Source organism: Balaenoptera musculus, chromosome 2, assembly GCF_009873245.2.
Source record: "Balaenoptera musculus isolate JJ_BM4_2016_0621 chromosome 2, mBalMus1.pri.v3, whole genome shotgun sequence".
Classification (NCBI taxonomy): domain Eukaryota; kingdom Metazoa; phylum Chordata; class Mammalia; order Artiodactyla; family Balaenopteridae; genus Balaenoptera; species Balaenoptera musculus.
In genome coordinates, this window is record NC_045786.1 from 82,645,385 (window position 1) to 82,671,481 (window position 26,097).

Sequence of the window (26,097 nt, forward strand, 5' to 3'; positions counted from 1 at the left end):
CAAGGTATCTGAAACCAACTTCTTATCTTCCCTAAACAAATTGGAGTTTTCTCTTTACTTTGCCCTTTTTTCCATTCAAAGAATTACTTTCTGTGACCAAGATTCAAAACCTGAACTTGAAATGTAAAAAACCCCAAATTCTTCATGCAAGCGTCACTCTCAGTCTTTTCCAAAAAAAGTACTCACTTAAATGAATTAATATACGTAAAACACTTAACTATTATTTTGGTTACATTTACCTCTCTTCCTACTTTCCCCAGACCTGTCTTTCTTGTAAAAACCCACTAAGACTTTCACACAAGAAAACCACCATTTTAATCCCTTGAATAAGATGAAGGCAAGGGAAGATAAAACCTATTCAGCAACTTACCTTTTTCTATTTCTTCTGCTTTGGGGTGATTTCATAAAAGGAGGAATGTTTTTATGTAAACAGTGTTTGCTTCAGTACTTGCAAATGTTGAATTTCAAAATCCGAAGTTCCTACTTCTAGAGCTAGATTTCGTTTTAACAAATCCTTCTTTGTCACCTGATTTTTTTTTTCAGTGTATTTCTGTAGACCCTCACTGATCTGAAAGTTCAATAAAAGTTGGCTTTTTCTTTACTCTGACATCCTTTAGAGGTGGAGCGAGTGTCAGCTGGGGTATTTTGGTGAATTGATAAGTGTACAACAATAAAAGGACTAAATTTTACTTCCTCAAATTTACACTAGAATCTGCTACATTAGTATGAATCCTCCATTAAATATACCTGGGTTGCTTCTATTAAAAGGAAAAGATTGGATTGCAGGAAACATGGACTTGAATCCTTAGTTTTTGTTGTAACCACATGTGTTAGAGAGTAAAAACACTTGAATAAGATCATTAATAAGAAACACTTTTCACAAACCTTAGAGAAATATTGTTTCATTCGTACAACAGTAATTATATTATCACTCTGGATTAAATATGAAATAGAGAATATTTTCTACAAAAATAAAAATGGCTAAAATTTAAAAATGGATTTATTCATTATTTTAAAAATAAAAGGTTTCAAAGATACTTTGGAAGATGGTATTAGAGAAATTAAAAGCAAGGAAATAATTGTATGGTTTAAAGGTAATTTTAGGAAGGATATGGTTTTGCTTTATGTTTATTTGTCTAGGGGCTTTTAAAGTGAAAAGTGCTTACAGGAAGATCTAAAATAAGAGACAGAAGGGTTTACATGGATATTTTCTCTTTAGTTACCTTTATATTACACAAATATATATTTAAGTTCATCCTTTGTTTTGGCTATCTGTTAGTGCTAATCCCTCAAAGCAATCTAGCAAACCAATAAGGAGAAAGAAAGAAAACGTTGGCCAGTGGCCAGTACTCCTAATAACTTCCTGAGAGATTGAATTTCTTTCTTCTGCCTGCATTCTCATTGCCACCTGTCAGGGTGGAGAGTCCCTTTTGCCGTCCTACTTAAAGAATCATTCTTCTTTTCACCAGCTCGAGGGACTCTGAGCCTATGAAAACAGAATATGTTTACTTGGTCTCCAGAGAGAGTTTTCAAGCCCTAACAAGTTGGCTTAGAACTTGCTGATGAGCCTTAACCCTCTGGCCAGCTGGGGCCACCAGATCAAGGTGTCATTGTCACAGAATCCATTCATCCTTCTCCATGTTGCCATTTTGTATCGGTTGTGACTATTTGTTGAAACAAAGATAGTCCCTCATGGATAAAAAACCGGCTTTTGTCCATGTTATTTCTCACAGAAAGCCTTTTCCTCAAAAAATCCTTTTTGTGCATCTTCTTTTAGAGCCAGAGTGCCTCCTCTTGCCCTTCTACCCCAAGATTTGCAAATTCCTTCTCCTTTCTTTTGCTCTTCAGTTTGCCTGCAACACTCTTCCTATTGCCAACCAAATACTTCTCATTTTTTGAGGTTCTTCCTAGGCTGGAGGTGGGGGATGCACAGGACGATAGGGACCAGCCAGAGGTAGGGAGCAGCCAAGAAAGCCATGATGGTTCCCAGTTTGGGAAGATCTAAGATGTTCTTGAACTTGGGGTTGGGGTCTAGGAAGGGATAGTTGCTGAAAGGGAAATGCCTTTTAGCATCTGGAAGCCCTTGCTTCATTCCTTATAGACACTGAGAACATTAATCATTCTTTCATTTAGCAAATTTTTATTGAGCACTGCCACATGCCAGGCGTGCATTAGACACTGAAGATACAACTATGGACAAGACAGATCGGGTCTCTGCCCCACTGGAGTTTGTAGACTAATGGGAAAACAGCCAATATAATAGGCAAGTACATTCTATAATGATAAGGGCTCTGAAATGGGAAGTTCTGGATTCTATGGGAGCACATAGGAGGTGCTCTTACCTCTGATTTGGGAGACCAGTGGAGAACTCCTAGAGGAAGTGATGTATGAGATGATATTGAAAAGATGAGTACAAGTTAGTCAGGTGAAGGGGCTGGCGATGGGGTTAGATTATGACAGGCAGAGGGAAGAGCATGTGTCAAGGCCCTCAAATAGAAAGAAGCTGAGTTATTTCTGTAGTATAGACATGGGGGGTGTGGTGCAAGGAAGAATGGGGGCTGTAAGGAGAGTGGTGAGAAATCAGGGTAGAAAGACTAGCAGGGACCAGGTTGCAGAGGGGCCAAGGAGTCATGCTGCAATTTGATCTTTTTTTCTAAGGCCAGTGGGATGTTATTGAAGGGTTTTAAGCAGGGGTGTGATATGATGCCATTTAACTTTTATAAAGATCACTGTGGCTTCAATGTGGACCCTAGTCTATGGGTGGCCAAGGCTGGAGTGGGGAAACCTGTTAGAAGGAATGCAGGGGAAAGCAGTCACTGGTCAGCAGGCATGTCCTAGAGGCATCTGCTGCCTAAGACTGGGGTAGGGGGAGCAGTGAGGAGGGGGCGGGGGGGATTGTTTTAGGCAGCCTTGGTGGCAGTTGGTAGAAGGCATGGGAACAAGAACAGAAGAGTTATTGATGGGTTATATTTGAGGACCTATCCCTGCTTCTAGCAGCACCTGGCAGTAGTACTCCCATCTTGTTGGATTCATCAGTTTTAGTGACTGGTTCCTGGAAAAGCAGTGGGTTTTACAAAGTGTTGTTGGCCCTATTTGTCATGGGCACCCCAAGGGTGGCTATTCCCTCAATGGGCTGCTGCTTTTCCTGGAGGTGGTGAAAGGGAACTCATGAATCTGGGAGCACAACAGAGAGAAATATTGATGGTTTCAGGCCTTTTAGACACTAGAAATTTGTAATGCAACAGTACGTGTTGATGAAATTCCTCTGCATCCTCCTTTCTTGTAACTGCTAAGCCATAAGCGCTGCTCTTCCTCTTTTCTGGTCTCCATATGACTGACCAGCTTCTTCTTTCATGGGTGTTTAATGCATCCTGTCACACCATGTCTTTGAGCAGGAACAAACAAGTCATTTCTCTTTCTAACCTAAAGAGTATGAATTCAGAACCTCTGCCTACCCTGTCATGTGTTTGCAAAGGTGCTTGAGTTCATTTCCATGGTCCTTTGGGTTCTAAATGTTGAAGTTATTTGTTTGCCCTTTATTTATTCACTCTAAATCCTTAATAGAGTTTACCATGTGAAGGAAATTAGACATGTAGGGAAAAAAATAAAAGATAATAATGACATTATTTCTGCCCCCTATTTATTTATTTCTAAATAATTTTTTTTCTTCCAGTTTTATTGAGAAATAATTAACATACAGCACTGTATAAGTTTAAGGTGTACAGCATAATGATTTGACCCACATCATGGAATGATTACTACAGTAAATTTAGTGAACGTCCATCATTTCATATAGATAAAAAATTTTTGAAAACTTGTTTTTCTTGTGATGAGAACTCAGGATTTATTCTCTTAATGACTTTTATATATAACACACAGCAGTGTTAATTATATTAATCATGTTGTACGTTACATCCTTAGTACTTACTATCTTCTAACTGGAAATTTGTACATTTTAATCACTTTTATCCAATTCCCCCTCCTCCCACCCCCTGCCTCTGGTAACCACAAATCTGATCTCTTTTTCTGCGAGTTCGTTGTTTGTTTTTTGAAGTATAATTGACCTACAACACTATGTTAGTTCCTGGTGCACAGCACAGTGATTGCATATTTCTGTACATTACAAAATGATCACCATGATAAGTCTAGTTACCATCTATCACCATGCAGAGATATTATATTACTATTGACTATATTCCCCACACAGTACATTTCATCCTCATGACTCATTTTGTCACTGGAAGTTTATACCTCTTAATCTCCCTATTTCACTCATCCTCCCTCCCCCTGCCCCCCTCCCCCACAACTACCTGTTTGTTCTCTGTACCTATGAGTCTGTTTCTGTTGCGTTATATTTGTTCATTTGTTTTACCCAGTAAGTGAAATCATACAGTATTTGTCTTTCTCTTATTTCACTTAGCATAATACCCTTTAGGTTCTTCTGTATTGTCGAAACTGGCAAGATTTCATTCTTTTTTATGGCTGAATAGTATTCCATTGCATATATACATCACATCTTCATTATCCATTCATCTGTCAATGGGTACTTAGGTTGCTTCTGTATCTTGGCTATTGTAAATAATGCTGTGATGAACATAGGGGTGCTTAATGCCTTTTTTTAAAAATAAATTTTATTTATTTATTTTTGGCTGCATTGGGTCTTCGTTGCTGCGCGCAGGCTTTCTCTAGTTGCGCTGAGCGGGGGTTACTCTTCGTTGCAGTGTGCAGGCTCCTCATTGTGGTGGCTTCTCTTGTTGCAGAGCGTGGGCTTCAGTAGCTGCAGCATGTGGCCTCAGCAGTTGTGGCTTGCAGGCTCTAGAGCGCAGGCTCAGTATTTAATAGCACATGGGCTTAGTTGCTCCGCGGCATGTGGTATCTTCCCAGAACAGGGCTTGAACCCATGTCCCCTGCATTGGCAGGTGGATTCTTAACCACTGAGCCAAAAGGGAAGTCCCTCACTGTAGTTTTGATTTGCATTACCCTGCTGATTAGTGATGTTGAGCATCTTTTCATGTGTCTGTTTGCCATCTGTATGTCTTCTTTGGAAAAATGTCTCTTCGGGTCTTCTGACCATTTTTTAATGGGGTTGGTTTTTTTTTCTTTGATGTTGAGTTGTATGAGTTCTTTGTATATTTTGGATATTAACCCTTTATCAGATATATCATTTACAAATATCTTCTCCAGTGCAGTAGGTAGCCTTTTTGTTGATAGTTTCTTTCACTGTGCAAAGCTTTTTAGTTTGATGTAATTCCATTTTTTGCTTATGTTTCCCTTGCCTATTTCATGCATGTGTGTGTTCGTGTGTATGTATGTATATATATAGATGTGTGTGTGTGTATATGTATGTGTGTATATATATATATATATATATATATGTATTCTTTTTCAGATTCTTTTCCCTTATAGATTATTACATACTATTGAGTATAGTTCCCTGTACTATACACTATACAGTAGGTCCTTGTTGGCTGTCTATTTTATACATAGTAGTGTGTATATGTTAATGCCAACCTCCTAATATAACCCTTCCCCCACCCTCTCTCCTATTTGGCAGCCATAAGTTTGTTTTCTGTGTCTGTGAGTCTCTTTCTGTTTGGAAATAAGATCATTTGTGTCTTTTTTTTCTTTTAGGTGCCATATAGAAGTGATGTCATATGATATTTGTATTTCACTGTCTGGCTTACTTTACTTAATATGATAATCTCTAGGTCCATCCATGTTGCTGCAAATGGCATTATTTTGTTCTTTTTTATGGCTGAGTAATATTCCACTGTATGTATGTATGTGTGTATATATATATATATATATACACACATCTTCTTTATCCATTCATCTCTTTATGGACATTTAGGTTGCTTCCATGTCCTGGCTATTGTAAATAGTGCTTCAATGAACATTGGGGTTCATGTATCTTTTCAAATTATGGTTTTCACTGGATATATGCCCAGGAGTGGGATTCCTGGATCATATGGTAGTTTTATTTTTAGTTTTTAAAGGAACCTCCATATTGTTCTGCATAGTGACTGTACCAATTTACGTTCCCACCAACAGTGTAGGAGGGTTCCTTTTTCTCCACACCCTCTCCAGCATTTATTATATGTAGACTTTGATGATGCCCATTCTGACTGGTGTGAGACGATACCTCATGGTATTTTTGATTCGCATTTCTCTAATAATTAATGATGTTGAGCATCTTTTCATGTGCCTATTGGCCATCTGTATGTGCTTTTTGGAGAAATGTCTATTTAGGCCTTCTGCCCATTTTTGGATTAGGTTGTTTGTTTTTGTGATATTGAGCTGCATGAGCTGTTTGTATATTTTGGAGATTAATCCTTTGTCCGTTGATTCATTTGCAAATATTTTCTCTCATTCTGAGGGTTGTCTTTTCATTTTGTCTATGCTTTCCTTTGCTTTGCAAAGCTTCCGAGTTTGATTAGGTCCCATTTGTTTATTTTTGTTTTTATTTCCATTACTCTAGGAGAGGGATCCAAAAAGATATTGATGCAATTTATGTCAAAGAGTGTTCTGCCTGTGTTTTCCTCTAGGAGTTTTATAGGATCTGGCCCTTACATTTAGGTCTTTAATCAATTTTGAGTTTATTTTTGTGTATGATGTTAGAGAATGCTCTAATTTCATTCTTTTACATGAAGCTGTTCAGTTTTCCCAGCACCACTTATTGAAGACTGTCTTTCTCCATTGTATTCTTGCCTCCTTTGTCATAGATTAATTGACCATAGGTGAGTCAGTTTATTTCTGGGCTTTTTATCCTGTTTCAGTGATCTATATCTCTGTTTTTGAGCCAGTACCATATTGTCTTGATTACTGTAGGTTTGTACTATACTCTTAAGCCAGGGAGCCTGATTCCTCCAACTGTTTTTCTTTCTCAAATTGGTTTCACTATTTGAGGTCTTTCATGTTTCCATACAAATTTTAAATTTTTTGCTTCTAGTTCTGTGAAAAATGCCTTTGGTAATTTGATAGGGATTGAATTGAGTTTGTAAACTGCCTTGGGTAGTATGGTCATTTTGACAGTATTGATTCTTCCAATTCAAGAACATGGTATATCTTTCTATCTGTTTATGTCTCCTTCGGTTTCTTTCATCAGCATCTTATAGTTTTTGGAGTGCAGGTCTTTTGCCCTGTTAGGTAGGTTTATTTCCAAGTATTTTATACTTTTTGATGCGATGGTAAATGGGATTGTTTTCTTAATTTTTCTTTCTGATCTTCCATTATTAGTGTATAGGATTGCACCAGATTTCTGTGTATTAATTTTTTTTCCTGAAACTTTACCGAATTCATTGATGAGCTCTAGTAGTTTTCTGGTAGCGTCTTTAAGATTTTCTATGTATAGTATCATGTCATCTGCAAACAGTGACAGTTTTACTACTTCTTTTCCAATTTGTATTCTTTTTATTTCTTTTTCTTCTCTGATTGCCGTGGCTAGGACTTTCAAAACTATGTTGAATAAAAGTGATGAGAGTGGACATCCTTGTCTTGTTCTCAATCTTAGAGGAAATGCTTTCAGTTTTTCTCCATTGAGTATGATGTTAGCTGTAGGTTTGTGGTATATGGTCTTTATTATATTGAGGTAGGTTCTCTCTATGCCTACATTCTGGAGGGTTTTTATCAGAAATGGGTGTTGAATTTTGTCAAAAGCTTTTTCTGCATCTATTTAGATCATATGGTTTTTATTCTTCAATTTGTCAATGTGGTATATCACACTGATTGATTTGCAGATATTAAAAAATCCTTGCATCCTTGGGATAAATCCCTCTTGATCATGGTGTATGATCCTTTTAATGTATTATTGGATTTGGTTTGCTTGTATTTGTTGAGGATTTTTGTGTCTATGTTCATCAGTGATATTGACCTGTAATTTTCTCTTTTTGATGGTATCTCTTTGTCTGGTTTTGGTATCAGGGTGATGGTGGCCACATAGAATGAATTTGGGAGTGTTCCTTCCTCTGCAATTTTTTGAAATAGTTTCAGAATGATAGGTGTTAGGTCTTCTCTAAATGTTTGATAGAATTCACCTGTGAAGCCACCTGTTCCATGACTTCTGTTTGTTGGGAGTTTTTAATCACAGATTCAATTTCCATACATATAATTGGTCTAGTCGTATTTTCTATTTCTTCCTGGTTCAGTCTGGGGAGATTGTACCATTCTAAGAATTTGCCCATTTCTTCTAGGTTGTCCTTTTCACTGGTGTATAGTTGTTTGTAGTAGTCTCTTATGATCCTTTGAATTTCTGTGGTGTCAGTTGTAATTTCTCCTTTTCATTTCTGATTTTATTGATTTGGGCCCTCTCCCTTTTTTTCTTGATGACTCTGGCTAAAGTGTTATCAATTTTGTTTATCTTTTCAACTCTTAGTTTATTGGTCTTTGCTATTTTTTTCTTTGTCTCTATGTCATTTATTTCTGCTCTGATCTTTATGATTTCTTTCCTTCTGCTAACTTTGGGTTTTGTTTGTTCTTTCTCTAGTTGCTTTAGGTGTAAGGTTAAGTTGTTTATTTGAGATTTTTCTTGTTTCCTGAAGTAAGCTTGTATCACTATAAACTTCCATCTTAGAACTGCTTTTGCCACATCCCATAGGTTTTGGATTGTTGTGTTTTCATTTTCATTTGTCTCTAGGTATTCTCTTTATTTCCTCTTTGATTTCTTCAGTGATCCATCAGTTGTTTCATAGCATATTGTTTAGCCTCTATGTGTTTGTGTTTTTTGCATTTTTTTCTTGTAATTGATTTCTAATCTCATAGTGTAGTGGTCAGAAAAGATGCTTGATATGATTTCAGTTTTCTTAAGTTTACCAAGACTTCCTTTGTGGCCCAGCATGTGATCTGTTCTGGAGAATGTTCCATGTACACTTGAAAAAAAGGTGTATTCTTCTGCTTTTGGATGGAGCACTCTATAAATATCAATTAAGTCCATGTGTTCTAACGTGTCATTCAAGGCCTGTGTTTCCTTATTGATTTTCTGTCTGGATGATCTGTCCATTGATGTAAGTGTAGTGCTAAAGTCCCCCTCTATTATTTTATTACTGTCGATTTCTCCTTTATGTCTGTTAACATTTGCCTTATATATTGAGGTGTTCCTCTGTTGAGTGCATATATACTTATAATTGTTATATCTTCTACTTTGATTGAGCCCTTGATCATTATGCAGTGTCCTTTGTCTATTGTAACAGTCTTTATTTTAAAGTCTATTTTGTCTGATATGAGTATTGCTATTCCAGCTTTCTTTTGATTTCCATTTGCATGGAATACCTTTTTCCATCCCCTCACTTTCAGTCTGTGTCTCTAGATCTGAAGTGGGTCTCTTATAGACAACATATGTATGGGTCTTATTTTTGTATTCATTCAGCCAGTCTATTTCTTTTGGTTTGAGCATTTAATCCGTTTACTTTTAAGTTAATTATTGATATGTATGTTCTTATTGCCATTTAAAAAAATATTTTGGATTTGTTTTTGTAGGTTTTTTTAATTCCTTTTCTCTTTTGTTCCCCTCTCTTGTGATTTGATGACTATATTGTTGTGTTTGGATTCTTTTTCTTTTTTGTGTGTATATCTATTATAGATTTTTCATTTGTGGTTACCATGTGGTTTTGATATAGCAGTCTATATGTATACATGATTGTTTTAAGTTGCTGGTCTCTTAATTTCAAATGCATCTCAAATATCCTGCATTTGTGCTCTCCTCCTCTCACAATTAATGTTTTGATATCATATTTGTGTGTAGATGATTTCCTACCCTTACTGTATGTTCACCTGTACTGGTGAGCTTTACCATTCTGTAATTTTCCTGTTTCTAGTTGTTGCCTTTTCTTTTCTTTTTAAAGAGTTCCTTTAGCATTTGTTGTAATGCTCGTTTGGTGGTGCTGAGTCCTTCTAGCTTTTGTTTGTAAAGCTTTTGATTTCTCCATCAATTCTGAATGAGAGACATGCTGGGTAGAGTATTCTTGGTTGTAGGTTTTCCCCTTTCATCACTTTAAATGTATCATGCCACTCCCTTCTGGCCTGTAGAATTTCTGCTGAAAAATCAGCTGATAGTCTCATGTGGATTCCCTTGTATGTTATTTGTTGCTTTTCCTTTGTTGCTTTTGATATTTTCTCTTTGTCTTTAGTTTTTGTCAATTTGATTACTATGTGTCTTGGCGTGTTCCTTCTTCAGTTAATTCTATATGGGACTCTGCACTTTCTGGACTTGGGTGACTGTTTTGGGAAGGAATCACTTTTGGTACTTGAATAAAAGGCAGGTAATGGAGTGTCACCTCTGAGATATTCTGATTCACAGGGTTTTGGATATATTCGAAAATTTGGCTCCATTTTAATGCTCAATTGAACGTCACACTTGTGCTTACCTTACATTGTTCCATATAGCCACCATAATACAAATAGATAATTTTTGTATAGAATTGTTTCCTTAAAAAATTTTTTTATTGAAATATAATTGATTTAAAATGGTGTGTTAGTGTCAGGTGTACAGCAAAGCGATTCAGATATATATATATTCTTTTTTAGATTCTTTTCCATTATAGGTTATTACAAGATATTGACTATAATTCCTGTACTATACAGCAGGTCCTTGTTGGTTATATATTTTATATATAGTAGTGTGTATATTTTAATCCCAAACTCCTAATTTATCCATTCCCCCTTTCTCCTTTGGTAAACATAAGTTTGTTTTCTATGTCTGTGAGTTATAGAATTATTCTTATCTTGTTAGATTTAAGTCTCATAAATGGAGTCTATTATTCCTTATTGTGTTAATGACTTCCTAGTCATCTAGATTTGACTAGGAAGAAAGCTGAATGATGGCAATTTACGGTTAATGAGCATTTCTCAAATACTAATGTTGCATACATTTCTTGTTTTCTTATGTAGGCCAGCTGTTGAGGCCTGGTGAAAACAAATCAGGTGCAATAATGTTCTGCAGTAAAAAGAAATCACTTGGTAAGTATTGAGTTCTTTAGGTGGCACAAAGCAAATATGATTTTTTAATATTTATTTTAATTTCACGGAGGTGTAATTTATAAACAAAAACCACACAGATCTTAAGTGTTCCATTTGATGAGATTTAACGGTTGTATGTAAGTGTGTAATTACCACCAAAAAGCAAGAGATAGAACATTTCTATCACCTGAGAAAGTTCCCTTATGCCCCTTTTTATTCATTCTCCCTGTGTTCTACACAACCACCTTCTGATTTCTATCAGATTGGTTTTGCCTGTTTTTGAAATCGATATAAATGAAATCATACAGCATGTATTCTTGTGTCTTGCTTCTTTCACTCAGCATAAGGTTTTTTTGACATATATCCATATGGTTGTATGTTTCAGTAGTTTGTTCCTCTTCATTTTTTCTTTTAAAACAGTATTCCATTGTATGAATACACCAACACTTAAGACTAAGTTCATATGTTTAGAAATAATTTGGGTTCATGATGGCAAGTAACACACTTTGTTTTTAGTTGAGTAATTGGTCTAGCTGAACAGTATTAATAGTATTCCAATTTTAAAAAATACAGCATCCTGACCAGAGAGTATTAATCTTGTCTTATGTCTTGTTAGTCAGCGACAGAGTATTGTGTAGTTTTTCCTTCAGTGGAAATGTATTCAGTTTATTACTGCTATTTTCTTTATTATTTTTAAAACTTTAATTAGTTAATTAATTAACTTTTTATGGCTGCATCGGGTCTTAGTTGTGGCACACGGGATCTTCATTGAGGCATGCGGGATCTTTTGTTTTAGTGCGCGGGCTCTTTGTGTGTGCAGGCTTCTCTCTAGTTGTGGTGTGCGGGTTTTCTCTTCTCTAGTTATGGCATGCAGGCTCCAGGGCGCAGGGGCTCTGTAGTTGGCAACATGTGGGCTCTCTAGTTGAGGTGCGCAAGCTCAGTAGCTGTGGCAAGTGGGCTTAGTTGCCTCACGGCATGTGGGATCTTAGTTCCCCGACCAGGGATCGAACCCGCATCACCTGCATTGGAAGGTGAATTCTTTACCACTGGACCACCAGGGAAGTCCCTATTTTCTTTATTTTTGACTATGGACTTGTTAGAGACCAAAGGCTGGATTAGAGTATATCTAATACCCTATCCCTCCTTCTTATCATATCTCTGACAGGTTGTTAAGCTATTTTGATAGGCAATTATTTCATGGTTCAGTCTGTTCCCTTGTTGGACACATTCATGGCAATGTTCAATCTCATAATGAGCTGAAATCTGTCTCAATGTAGTTCGCACCCATAGGTCATTAGTTATGCCCTCTGGGGCAATACTTTCATATTCCCAGTGCCAATTTAAGAGTCTAGAATTATTGTCATCATTTTTTTCTTTTTCAAATAAAATGATTTATTTATATCCAGTCACTAGTATAATCTTAATAGCGTAAACATCAGATTAACCAGTTTTGACAGGGACAAGTTTCCAACAGAAACTAGTGTTGCAAGGTTTTGATAAGTTCATTCTCACTCTTTTAAAATAATTTGTACATATATGTGACTGTATATGTATAAAATAAGCAATTTTTTATAAATAAAAATAAGAAAATAGAAGTGACTGTAATTGGACAATCTAGAGATAAACACTCCAGACTGCCAAGTTGCACAATTTAGAGGGCTCCAATCAGTGACCTCTATTAATACATTAATGTATATTCATCCATATATTCCCAAATGGAACTATGGTGTGCATTACTTTGAACCTGCTCTTAAAACATAATACTGTAATCATAGATACCTTTTCTGTCTTTAAACCTTTCTCTATAACATTATTATTTTTTACATTTTCCTCTAACTTTTAATTTTGAAAATGTTGGATTTTACATAAAAATTAAAAGAATGGTAAACACCCAAATACATTTCACCTAAATTCTACAGTTATTACCATTTTGCCACATTTGCTTCCTCTCCTCCCCCTCACTGCCACCAGCACACACCCACACACATGCACACACATACACTTTTTGTTGTCATTAGGATATTTGAAAATAAGTTGTAGACATCATGACTCTTACCCCCAAATATTTTTTTAAAACATCTTTATTGGAGTATAATTGCTTTACAATGTTGTGTTAGTTTCTGCTTTATAACAAAGTGAATCAGCTATATGTATACATATATTCCCATATCCCCTTCCTCTTGCATCTCCCTCCCACCCTCCCTGTTCCACCCCAAATATTTCAGCACAGATCCCCTAAGAACAAGGACATTCTCCTACTTAACTACAATATCATCACCACACCTAAGAAATGTAACATTGATGAATAAGTAACATACATTCCATTTTTCAGTTTCCCCATTTGTCCCTACATCTCATGTCTCAGAGCTTGTTTTTATTTTTGGTACAATATCTAACCAATGTTCAGACATTGTGTTTGGCTTTTTTTTTTTTTTAGAAGGAAGCAAGTTTTGTTTTTTTTTTTTTTAATTTATTTATTTTTTATTTATTTTTATGGCTGTGTTGGGTCTTCATTTCTGTGTGAGGGCTTTCTCTAGTTGTGGCAAGCGGGGGCCACTCTTCATCGCGGTGCACAGGCCTCTCACTATCGCGGCCTCTCTTGTTGCAGAGCACAGGCTCCAGACGCGCAGGCTCAGTAATTGTGGCTCACGGGCCCAGTTGCTCCGTGGCATGTGGGATCTTGCCAGACCAGGGCTCGAACCCATGTCCCCTGCATTGGCAGGCAGATTCTCAACCACTGCGCCACCAGGGAAGCCCTGTGTTTGGCTTTTAATCCCTTTATTTTCTTTTAGATTTAGAATAGTTTTTCATTACATTGAATTTTGGAAAAGTCCAGTCCAGCTCCTAAATCTATTTGGAGTGAATATTTTGGACACAAATACTATGTAGATTATATATATATATTTACAAATTTTATTTATTTATTTATTTATTTTTGGCTGCATTGGGTCTTCATTGCTGTGCACTGGCTTTCTCTAGTTGCAGTGAGCGGGGGCTGCTCTTTGTTGCGGTGTGCAGGCTTCCATAGTGGTGGCTTCTCTTGTTGCGTAGCATGGGCTCTAGGCACATGGACTTCAGTAGCTGTGGCACGCATGCTCAGCAGCTGTGGCTCACAGGCTCTAGAGCACAGGCTCAGTAGTTGTGGCGCACGGGCTTAGTTGCTCCGTGGCATCTGGGATCTTCCTGGACCAGGGCTCGAACCCATGTCCCCTACATTGGCAGGGAGATTCTTAACCATAGCGCCACCAGGGAAGCCCAATACTTGTTTTTTCAAATGGACAATTAATAAATTAGTTACTTGAAACTGTTTTGATGGGGAATGCAACTTGCTGATCTTCCTCATACGGAATTTCATTTTACAGTCAGTCATAGGTATTTGTAATGAGCCGTAAATAGCTCATTTGTAAATAGCTGTGTAATGAGGCTAAATGTTTTGGCCACATAGCTGGGTCTGTATCCACTGTGGTGCTGATTGGCAGAGAAAGCTGAGGTCAGTTCCTTCCTCTTGGACTTGTTAGAATGGCCAAATGACTTGAGGGACTGACATTGGTGTCACCATCATGTACATAATCGTGATTGGGAATGAGGCATCTTTAGGTTATATCAATTCCTATAGATCTGGTTATAGACTGGAGACCTTTTTCAATCTAAAATATTCATTTACTTATTCAGTTAGTCAACAACATTTTTGAGTGCCTATGATATGCTAGGTAGTGCCAACTTTTCTTGACTTCACATAGCTTTTTATGATTCAATAAAACACATGTATCCTCACACAAATAAGTTTACAGTAACAATGATAACTTAATAACAGTTTTCTAAACATCACTGCCAGTATATTTTCCAGAGGAGCACAGACTAAAGAACTTCTAATCAGCCTGGGGTTGTCGGGGGGAAAATCATGCAGAAGTGATATTTTACTTCAATGAGTTATTTAATATCTGCAACATTTAAGAAAGGTGCACTTACATTTATATAAATTTCTACAACATTATCAGGGAACTTGGGACATTGACGATGTATGTCAGAATTTAACAAGCCAACCATGAGTGTTGTGCGAAAACAAAAATTTTCTCCTAGATATATGCCTTATTATTTATTATCTCCATATTCACATAAATCCCACATTCTTCAAGATGTGAAAAATTCTAATTGACTCAAGTATTTAAAACATGCTTACAATCTATTTTCTATTTGTTATTTGTAATTCACCCTTTCTGTATAAGCTCAAATGGGAGGTCCAGAGACAATTACTTTAAAGCGTATATGTGCTTTCCTACAAAGCAATCAGGAAGAGCATTGTTCATGTGTAAAATACCTAATTCAGATTTTAGGTACTTTGGTAATATGGGAAGCAAAAAGTAGATACTTTGGGGCTTTCTTTAAGCTAGCTAAGGCTGTTCTTGATTCCAAAATGCGAGGGTTGTGGAGCAACTTGCATTACTCCACAGTGAAGCCCTTAGCATGCTCATGGAGTATTGTATGGAAAGAATCACACCAAGGTCACATTATGTCTTTCATGGGGACTTCATGGGCCCCTTCCTCTAAAAAATATTAAAAATAATGTTTTACAATTGTGTGGGTATAAAGACAAATATAAGCCAGGTTGGCTTCATTATTATGTATCCATTATTATTATATTCTTTTTTTTCTTCTAATTTAAAAACAATTTTATTGGAGTATAGTTGATTTACAATGTTTGTGTTAGTTTCAGGTGTACAACAAAGTGAATCAGTTATATATACATATATATGTCCACTCTTTCTTTTTTTTTTTAGATTCTTTTCCCATATAGGTCATTACAGAGTATTGAGTAGAGTTCCCTGTGCTATACAGCAGGTTCTTATTAGTTATCTAATTTATATATAGTAGTGAGTATATGTCAGTCCCAATCTCCCAGTTTATCCCTCCCCCACCACCCCTTATCCCCTCATAACCATAAGTTTGTTTTCTACATCCACGACTCTACTTTGGTTTTGTAAATAAGTTCATTTATACACTTTTTATTTAGATTCCACATATAAGGGATATCATATGATATTTGTCTTTCTGTGTCTGACTTACTTCACTCAGTATGACAATTGCTAGGTCGCTCCATGTTGCTGCAAATGGCATTATATTTTGTTCTTTTCTATGGCTGAGTAATATCTGCTAGAATGAGTTTAAACTTTAGCTATGACACATACACAAATATAAATCGATCTTGAACTACCTCATTACAGTGAATAATAAAATAATAAAACTCAGAATAGCAGTCTATGTCATACATATTTATTGTGCTTAGAACATATTTCCAAATACATTGCTTCAATTCTCCATTTCTTTATTATTTAGGATTCCCAAATGTATAATATTAATTGTCATACTTTGGTTTTGTAAAAAAATTTCTTAATTGAAAAATTTCATCCCAAGAATTATAATCATTTATTATTAAAAAATGCTTTTATATTCCTTCCATAGACCCACACCTTAGAACACACCTTTAATTTAGTATTTGAGCCAGTATCTAGCATATAGCAAGCACTTAATGAATGGTGGCTGTCATTATTATTTTAAGTAGTTTTATTAAATGCTACTTGAGTTATAGTTCTCTGGTGGACCTATTTCTCAACTAATGTTGCTTTCACTATTCATTCAAACAGAACTTCCTAATGTAAAGGAAAATAAAATTTTTTATTTCTTGGCTTAATTTTGAAATCTGGATTTTCTTTTGATGGTGGAATGAAATCTGAAAGTTTATGAGATAGTCCCAAACATGGTATTTTCTATAAAGAAAAATACTTTTAATAATTCAGAAATTAAAAGCCTACTATGAATTGTAAATCTACCTTCATGCAGTAAATAAACCAATTAAGACATCACATTTCAGTGACTTTGGCTGGCATGATCTTGTCTCACTGTGGTAGTGCAGGTTGTCTTATGATAATCTAAACTTTGATTGATAGTTCATTCATTCATTCATTTATTCATTTATCCATTCATCCAGTCAGCCAGCCAGCCATTTCACAAATACTTACTGAACACCTGTTATGTGCCAGACACTGTTCCAAACAGAAAAAAACAACTGTGGACAAAACAGATTTAAAAAAATAAAAAAACCCTTCAATCTGTATGGAGCTTACATTCTTGTGGGGAGAGGGAAAGATAGTCAGCAATATAAATGAATAAGTAAGTCATCTTGTACATTGGAAGCGCTGCAGTTTAAAAAGGGTAATCAGGGAAGGCTGAATTGAGAAAGACATAGTTGAGCAAAGACTTGAAAGAAGTGAGAGGGGAGCTATGTAGTTATCTGGAGGATAAGCATTCTAGGTGGAGGGAGCAGCAAGTGCAAACGCTTTGAGGTGGGAGTGGGCCTGGCATGTCCAAGGAACAACATAGAGGCCACTGTGACTGGAGTTGAATGAGCAAGGGAGAGGGTGGTTATCATGGCTGGATCCAGTTTTTTGAGGCTTTAAACTAATACAAAATTAGGTATGAAAGGACATGTTCATTTAGCATGAGAAAATAAATCCCTATATACCACAAATTTGAAAATCTGAAACATACCATACATTTCACAAAACCCAGAAAAATAACATAATAACTTCATTAATTCACTGCCTGATACACTTTTATAATACCTTTCTTCCTGTATTTTTGGCCCCATATTTTTTGATTGCCTCTTTCATGACCATTATTTTGTTATATAATTTTCTATAGCGACACTAGAAAGGTAATTCAATTTTTCCTCTAGCACATTATTTAAATTAGTTTTTCTTTTTAAATTAAGGTATAGTTGTTTTACAATGTTGTGTTAGTTTCTACTGTACAGCGAAGTGGAGTACCCTGTAATACACAGCAGGTTCTCATTAGTTATCTATTTTATACATATTAGTGTATATATGTCGATCTCAATCTCCCAATTCATGCCCCCCACACCCACCCCTGCTTTTCCCCCTTGGTGTCCATACATTTATTCTCTACATCTGTGTCTCTATTTCTGCCTTGCAAAAAGGTTTGTCTGTACCATTTTTCTAGATTCCACGTACATCTGTTAATATACAATATTTGTTTTTCTCTTTCTGACCTACTTTACTCTGTATGACAGTCTGCAGGTCCATCCACATCTCTACAAATGATCCAGTTTCGTTCCTATTTATGATTGAGTAATATTCCATTGTATATATGTACCACATCTTCATTTTTTTTTTAAACATCTTTATTGGTGTATAATTGATTTACAATGGTGTGTTAGTTTCTGATTTATAAAAAAGTGAATCAGCTATACATATACATATATCCCCATATGCCCTCCCTCTTGCGTCTCCCTCCCACCCTCCCTATGCCACCCCTCTAGGTGGTCACAAAGCACCGAGCTGATCTCCCTGTGCTGTGCAGCTGCTTCCCACTAGCTATCTGTTTTACATTTGGTAGTATATATACGTCCATGCTGCTCTCTCACTTCATCCCAGCTTACCCTTCCCCCTCCCCGTGTCCTCAAGTCCATTCTCTACATCTGCGTCTTCATTCCTGTCCTGCCCCTAGGTTCTTCAGAAACTTTTTTTTTTTTTTTAGATTCCATATATATGTGTTAGCATACGGTATTTTTTTTTCTCTTTCTGACTTACTTCATTCTGTATGACAGACTCTAGGTCCATTCACTTCACTACAAATAACTCAATTTCATTTCTTTTTATGGCTGAGTGATATTCCATTGTATATATGTGCCACATCTTCTTTATCCATTCGTCTGTTGATGGACATTTAGGTTGCTTCATGACCTGGGTATTGTAAATAGTGCTGCAATGAGCATTGGGGTGCATGTGTCTTTTTGAATTATGGTTTTCTCTGGGTATATGCCCGGCAGTGGGATTGCTGTGTCATGTGGTAATTCTATTTATAGTTTTTTAAGGAACCTCCATACTGTTCTCCATAGTGGATCAATTTACATTCCTACCAACAGTGCAAGAGGGTTCCCTTTTCTCCACACCCTCTCCAGCATGTATTGTTTGTAGATTTTCTGATGATGCCCATTCTAACCAGTGTGAGGTGATACCTCATTGTAATTTTGATTTGCATTTCTCTAATAATTAGTGATGTTGAGCAGCTTTTCATATGCCTCTTGGCCATCTGTATGTCTTCTTTGGAGAAATGTCTATTTAGGTCTTCTGCCCATTTTTGGATTGGGTTGTTTGTTTTTTTGATATTGAGCTGCATGAGCTATTTATATATTTTGGAGATTAATCTTTTGCCAGTTGCTTTGTTTGCAAATATTTTCTCCCATTCTAAGGGTTGTCTTTTCATCTTGTTTATGGTTTCCTTTGCTGTGCAAAGCTTTTAAGTTTCATTAGGTCCCATTTGGTTATTTTTGTTTTTATTTCCATTTCTCTAGGAGGTGGGTCAAAAAAGATCTTGTTGTGATTTATGTCAAAGAGTGTTCTTCCTATGTTTTCCTCTAAGAGTTTTATAGTGTCTGGCCTTACATTTAGGTCTTTAATCCATTTTGAGTTTTTTTTTGTGTATCGTGTTAGAGAATGTTCTAATTTCATTCTTTTACATGTGGCTGTCCAGTTTTCCCAGCACCAATTATTGAAGACACTGTCTTTTCTCCACTGTACATCCTTTCCTGCTTTGTCATAGATTAGTTGACAATAGGTGGGTTTATCTCTGGGCTTTCTATCCTTTTCCATTAATCTATATTTCTGTTTTTGTGCCAGTACCATATTGTCTTGATTACTGTAGCTTTGTAGTATAGTCTGAAGCAAGGGAGTCTGATTCCTCCAGCTCCGTTTCTTTGTTTTTTTTCTTCTCAAGAGTTCTTTGACTATTTGGGATCTTTTGTGACTCCGTACAAATTTTAAGATTTTTTGTTCTAGTTCTGTGAAAAATGCCGTTGGTAGTTTGATAGGGATTGCATTGAATCTGTAGATTGCTTTGGGTAGTAGAGTCATTTTCACAATGTTGATTCTTCCAATCAAAGAACACGGTATATCTCTCCACCTGTTTGTGTCATCTTTGATTTCTTTCATTAGTGTCTTATAGTTTTCTGAGTACAGGTATTTTACCTACTTAGGTAGGTTTATTCCTAGGTATTTTATTCTTTTTGTTGCAGTGGTGAATGGGATTGTTTACTTAACTTCTCTTTCTGATATTTCGTTGTTAGTGTATAGGAATGCAAGAGATTTCTGTGCATTAATTTTTATCCTGAAACTTTACCAAATTCATTGATTAGCTCTATTAGTTTTCTGGTAACATCTTTAGGATTCTCTGTGTATAGTATCATGTCATCTGCAAACAGTGACAGTTTTATTTCTTCTTTTCCAGTTTGTATTCCGTTTATTTATTTTTCTTCTCTGATTGCTGTGTCTAGGACTTTCAAAACTATGTTGAATAATAGTGGTGAGAGTGGACATCCTTGTCTTGTTCCTGATCTTAGAGGAAATGCTTTCAGTTTTTCACCATTGAGAATGTTTGCTGTGAGTTTGTTGTATATGGTCTTTATTATGTTGAGGTAGGTTCCCTCTGTGCCCACTTTCTGGAGAGTTTTTATCATAAATGGGTATTGAATTTTGTCAAAAGCTTTTTCTCCATCTATTGAGATGATCATATGGTTTTTATTCTTCAATTTGTTACTATGTTGTATCACATTGATTGATTTGCATATGTTGAAGAATCCTTGCATCCCTGGGTTAAATCCCACTTGATCATGGTGTATGATCCTTTTAATGTGGATTCTGTTTGATAGTATTTTGCTGTGGATTTTTGCATCTATACTTATCAGTGATATTGGTCTGTAATTTTCTTTTTTCTAGTATTTTTGTCTAGTTTTGGTATCAGGGTGATGGTGGCCTTGTAGAATGAGTTTGGGAGTGTTCCTCCCTCTGCAGTTTTTTGGAAGAGTTTGAGAAGGATGGGTGTTAGCTCTTCTCTAAATGTCTGATAGAATTCACCTGTGAAGCCATTTGGTCCTGGACTTTTGTTTGTTGGAAGATTTTTAATCACAGTTTCAATTTCATTACTTGTGATTAGTCTGTTCGTATTTTCAATTTATTCCTTGTTCAGTCTTGGAAGGTTATACCTTTCTAAGAATTTGTGCATTTCTTCAGGTTGTTCATTTTATTGTCATATAGTTGCTTGTAGTAGTCTCTTATGATGCTTTTTATCTGCAATATCCATTGTAACTTCTCCTCTTTCATTTCTAATTTTATTGGTTTGAGTCCTCTCCCTCTTTTTCTTGATGAGTCTGGCTAAAGGTTTTTCAAGTTTGTTTATCTTCTTAAAGAACCAACTTTTAGTTTTATTGATTTTTGGTATTATTTTCTTTGTTTCTATTTCATTTATTTCTGCTCTGATCTTTATGACATCTTTCCTTCTACTAACTTTGGGTTTTGTTTGTTCTTTTTTCTCTAGTTACTTCAGGTGTAAGGTTAGATAGTTTAGTTGAGATTTTTCTTGTTTCTTGAGGTAGGATTGTGTTGCTATAAACTTCCCTCTTAGAAGTGCTTTTGCTGCATCCCATAGGTTTTGAATCATCATGTTTTCATTGTCATTTGTCTCTAGATATTTTTTGATTTCCACTTTGATTTCTTCAGTGATCTCTTGGTTACTTTGTAGTGTATTGTTTAGCCTCCATGTGTTTGTATTTTTTTAGTTTTTTTTCCTGTAATTGATTTCTAATCTTATGTATTGAGGTGCTCCTATGTTGGGTGCATATATATTTACAATTGTTATATCTTCTTCTTGGATTGTTCCCTTGATCCTTATGTAGTGTTCTTCCTTGTCTCTTGTAACAGTCTTTATTTTAAAGTGTATTTTGTCTGATATGAATATTACTACTCTCTCATTCTCGTGATCTCCATTTGCATGGAATACCTTCTTCCATCCCCTCACTTTCAGTCTGTATGTGTCCCTAGGTCTGAAGTGAGTCTCTTGTAGACAGCATATATATGGGTCTTGTTTTTGTATCCATTCAGCCAGTCTGTGTCTTTTGGTTGGAGGATTTAATCCATTCACATTTAAGGTAATTATCAATAGGTATGTTCCTATTACCATTTTCTTAATTGTTTTGGTTTTGTTTTTGTAGGTCCTTTTCTTCTCTTGTGTTTCCCACTTACAGAAGTTCCTTTAGCAATTGTTGTAGAGCTGGTATGGTAGTGCTGAATTTTCTGAGCTTTTGCTTGTTTGTAAAGCTTTTGATTTCTCCATCAAATCTGAATGAGATCCTTGCTGGGTAGGGTATTCTTGGTTGTAGGTTCTTCCCTTTCATCACTTTAAATGTATCATGCCACTCCCTTCTGGCTTGCAGATTTTCTGCTGAGAAATCAGCTGTTAACCTTATGGGAGTTCCCTTTTATGTTGTTTTTTCCCTTGTTACTTTTAATAATTTTTCTTTGTCTTTAGTTTTTTGTCAGTTTGATTACTGTGTGTCTTGGTGTGTTTCTCCTTGGGCTTATCCTGCCTGGGACTCTCTGTGCTTCCTGGACTTGGGTGGCTATTTCCTTTCTCATGTTAGGGAAGTTTTTGACTATAATGTCTTCAAAGATTTTCTCGGCTCCTTTCTCTCTCTCTTCTCCTTCTGGGACCCCTATAATGTGATTGTTGGTGTGTTTAATGTTGTCCCAGAGGTCTCTTAGGCTGTCTTCATTTCTTTTCATCCTTTTTTCTTTATTCTGTGCCATGCAGTGATTTCCACCATTCTGTCTTCCAGGTCACTTATCCGTTCTTCTGCCTCAGTTATTCTGCTATTGATTTCTTTTAGTGTAGTTTTCATTTCAGTCATTGTATTTTTCATCTCTTTTTTTTGTTGTTCTTTAATTCTTCTAGGTCTTTGTTAAACATTTTTTGCATCTTCTCAATCATTGCCTCCATTCTTTTTCTGATGTCCTGGATCATCTTCACTATGATTATTCTGAATTCTTTTTCTGGGAGGTTGCCTGTCTCCACTTCATTTACTTGTTTTTCTGGGGTTTTATCTTGTTCCTTCATCTGGAACATAGTCCTCTGCCTTTTCATTTTGTCTATCTTTCTGTGATTGTGGTTTTCCTTCTGTGGGCTGCAGGATTGTATTTCTTCTTGCTTCTGCTGTCTGACTTCGGGTGGATGAGGCTCTCTAAGAGGCTTGTGCAAGCTTCCTGATGGGAGGGACTCGTTGTCGGTAGAGCTGGGTGTTGCTCTGGTGGGCAGAGCTCAGTAAAACTTTAATTTCCTTGTCTGCTGATAGGTGGGGCTGAGTTCCCTCCCTGTTGGTTGTTTGGCCTGAGGTGACCCAGCACTGGAGCCTACAGGCTCTCTTGTGGGGCTAATGGTGGACACTGGGAGGGCTCACACCAATGAGTACTTCCCAGAACTTCTGCTGCCACTGTCTTTGTCCTTGTGGTGAACCACAGCTGCCTTCCACCTCTGCAGGAGACCCTCCAACACTAGCAGGTACATCTGATTCTGTCTCCTACGGTGTCACTGCTCCTTCCCCTGGGTCCTGATGGGCACACTACTTTGTGTGTGCCCTCCAAGAATGGAGTCTCTGTTTCCCCCAGTCCTGTCAAAGTCCTGCAAACAAATCCCGCTGGCCTTCAAAGTCTGATTCTCTGGGGATTCCTCCTCCCGTTGCCAGACCCCCAGGTTGGGAAGCCTGATGTGGGGCTCAGTACCTTCTCTCCAGTGGGTGGACTTCTCTGGAATAATTGTTCTCCAGTTTGTGAGCCACCCACCCAGCAGTTATGGGATTTGATTTTATTGTGATTGCACCCCTCCTACTGTCTTATTGCGGCTTATCCTTTGTCTTTGGATGTGGGCTATCTTTTTTGGTGAGTTCCAGTGTCTTCCTGTCGATGATAGTTCAGCATTTAGTTGTGATTCCGGTGCTCTCGCAAGAGGGAGTGAGCACACGACCTTCTACGCCGCCATCTTGAACTAATCTAAATTAGTTTAAAAATTATGTTAGCTTATGATAGATTAGAATAGTTTTTCAGCTTCATGACTTCATAATGTCATGTAAAGATTTAGAATTGTCAACCTTGGGAAAACTTCCATGAAGTTTCCTTCATATCTGAGCTGTGACAGATGTACTTACTATATTTAGTACTAGTACAAATTGGTTTGTGCTCTATAAGCACAGGAATCCTAATAAATTTTATATTTTGCAATCCCCATGTAAAAAAATATATATGATATGCTTATTACATATAGTATTGAGGATACTCAACAGTTCATTCTCCTAATACTGCTAACATGAGATAAATTCTGTTTTGACTAGTAGTTGATGAAAGTTAAATCTTCCCCATACAGTTTTCCATGTGCGATGATTGGAAGAATCCTGTGTAGGTTAACTTCTGGCTCTGTATTGCAAACCCCTGTCTCCTCCATTATCCACATTCTTCTGGTGCCAGGTGCTATCAGACACAGTCATGCTGCCGTATGACCTTGGGCCCTGCACATTCATCTTGCAATGCTGGGTGATTCCCCATGGAGATAGAAGAACCATTCCTACTCTGGTGTGACCACCAGTAAGTTAACTCTATACAGAAGTGACAGTGAATCACATAAATATACTCCACTAAACACATACTCAATGTATTTCCCACTTGACAGCCCCTCATATGGATTCCAGCATCATCTCACACGAGGCAAAATGTGACAGGAGGAAATAGAGTGGAGGAGATAATGGTCTTAGCTCTTGTGGCTAAAATATTTTAACTGCAAATCAAAAAGCAAAACAGAGTAAAAGCAATGCAATCAAATTTCTAGTGCTACTCCCAGGGCCTTGGGATGGAAAGTGCAAGTGATGTGAGCTGAAGCTTAAGCTTCATTAGCTTCATGGAGGGTCTGCTTCTGGTAGCGATTTGAGGTCAGAGAGGTAACAGGGTGGGTGTGTGAAGATCAAGCAGGGCCCTGAAGCCTTTGTAAGAGCTGGCTTCTCTCTTGAGATAGAGCAACACTGGACATCTTGTGCAGAGAAAAGAGATGATTTTTGTGGTAGGCAGATTAATGCCCCCTCCTGCAAAGATGTCCATGTCCTAAACCTCAGAACCTGTGGCTATGTGACCTTACATGGTAAAAGACACTTTGCAGATGTGATGAAGTTAAGGGTCTTAAAATGGAAAGATTATAAGGGTGGGCCCATTGTAATCACAAGGGTTCTTATAAGAGGGAGGCAGCAGAGTCAAAATCAGAGAAGGCAATGGAATGGTGGAAGCAGAAGTCAGAGTGATGCATCCATGACCCAAGGAATGTGGGCAGCCTCTAGAAGCTAGAAAAGGCAAGGAACAGATTCTCTTCTAGAGCCTCCAGAAGGGACTCAGTCTTGAAGAAACACCTTGATTTTAGCCTTGTGAGATCCATTTTTGGACTTCCGACTTCCAGAACAATAAGACAATATGTTTGTGTTGTTTTAAGCAACTACATTTGTGGTGATTTGCTAGAGCAGCAATCGGAAACTCATGCAATTCTAAAAGGGTCACTCTGGTTGCTCTGTTGAAAATAGATGATAGGGGCAGGGGTAGAAGTGAGGAGACCTGAGGAGGGGTTATTACGACAGCTGGGAGGAGAGGTGAGGTGGCTTGGACCAGAGTGTGTGCAGAGGAGGGGCGGAGAAGTAGGCAGATTTCTTTTCTGCCATAAGTTCTGGCTCTGTTTTATCTCCTTTAAAATGTGTATTATCTGAATGCTTCACGAATAGGTAAATAAATCGAAGCCCCTATTTTTTTCTTTCTGTCTTTTCACACTTGGTCCAGTATTCTCCTAGAAGGCACATCTGAGGAGGAACTGTAGATATCCTCTTGCAAAGCCCATATTTCACCCCATCTCAGGTGGCAGACCACCTCTACGAAATGTCTTCTCTTTTCAGTAAATGACTATGGCTCAGCTTAGATAAGGTGCTTGGCAAAAACAACCTACCACACTCCACAGTTTGTATACAGCTGACTAACTTCCCTTCAGAGCTGCCTAGGACAGGTGGGGTTGCCTTTTGACCACCCACCTGGACTTGACTTTCCTTTTCTCTGCTTTCTGTGCCTCCCTAGGCCTCTCTTCTGCTTCCTTGCTGTGCAGGTATTGTAGGCACGTTTACGCTTTGAAGACTATTGATGTCTTGTTTGTTTTTCCTTCACTCTCTAGAATAGAGCCTTGCTCAAAGGAGTTCATTAAACATTTCTGCAATAAATCACTTTGTCT

The 26,097-nt window shown here is 37.1% G+C and overlaps 1 protein-coding gene across 5 annotated transcripts in view; it reads left to right on the forward strand.

The window, feature by feature from the left end:
* Window positions 1–26,097, forward strand: part of ATP8B4 (ATPase phospholipid transporting 8B4 (putative)) — a 305,563-nt gene that overhangs the window by 69,022 nt on the left and 210,444 nt on the right. For all 5 annotated transcript variants that reach the window (XM_036844630.1, XM_036844631.1, XM_036844629.1 and 2 more), the window contains one exon: window positions 10,882–10,950. In XM_036844630.1, the coding sequence (XP_036700525.1) occupies window positions 10,923–10,950 (28 nt within the window). In that variant the 5' untranslated portion in view covers window positions 10,882–10,922. The remainder of the gene's footprint in view (window positions 1–10,881; window positions 10,951–26,097) is intronic.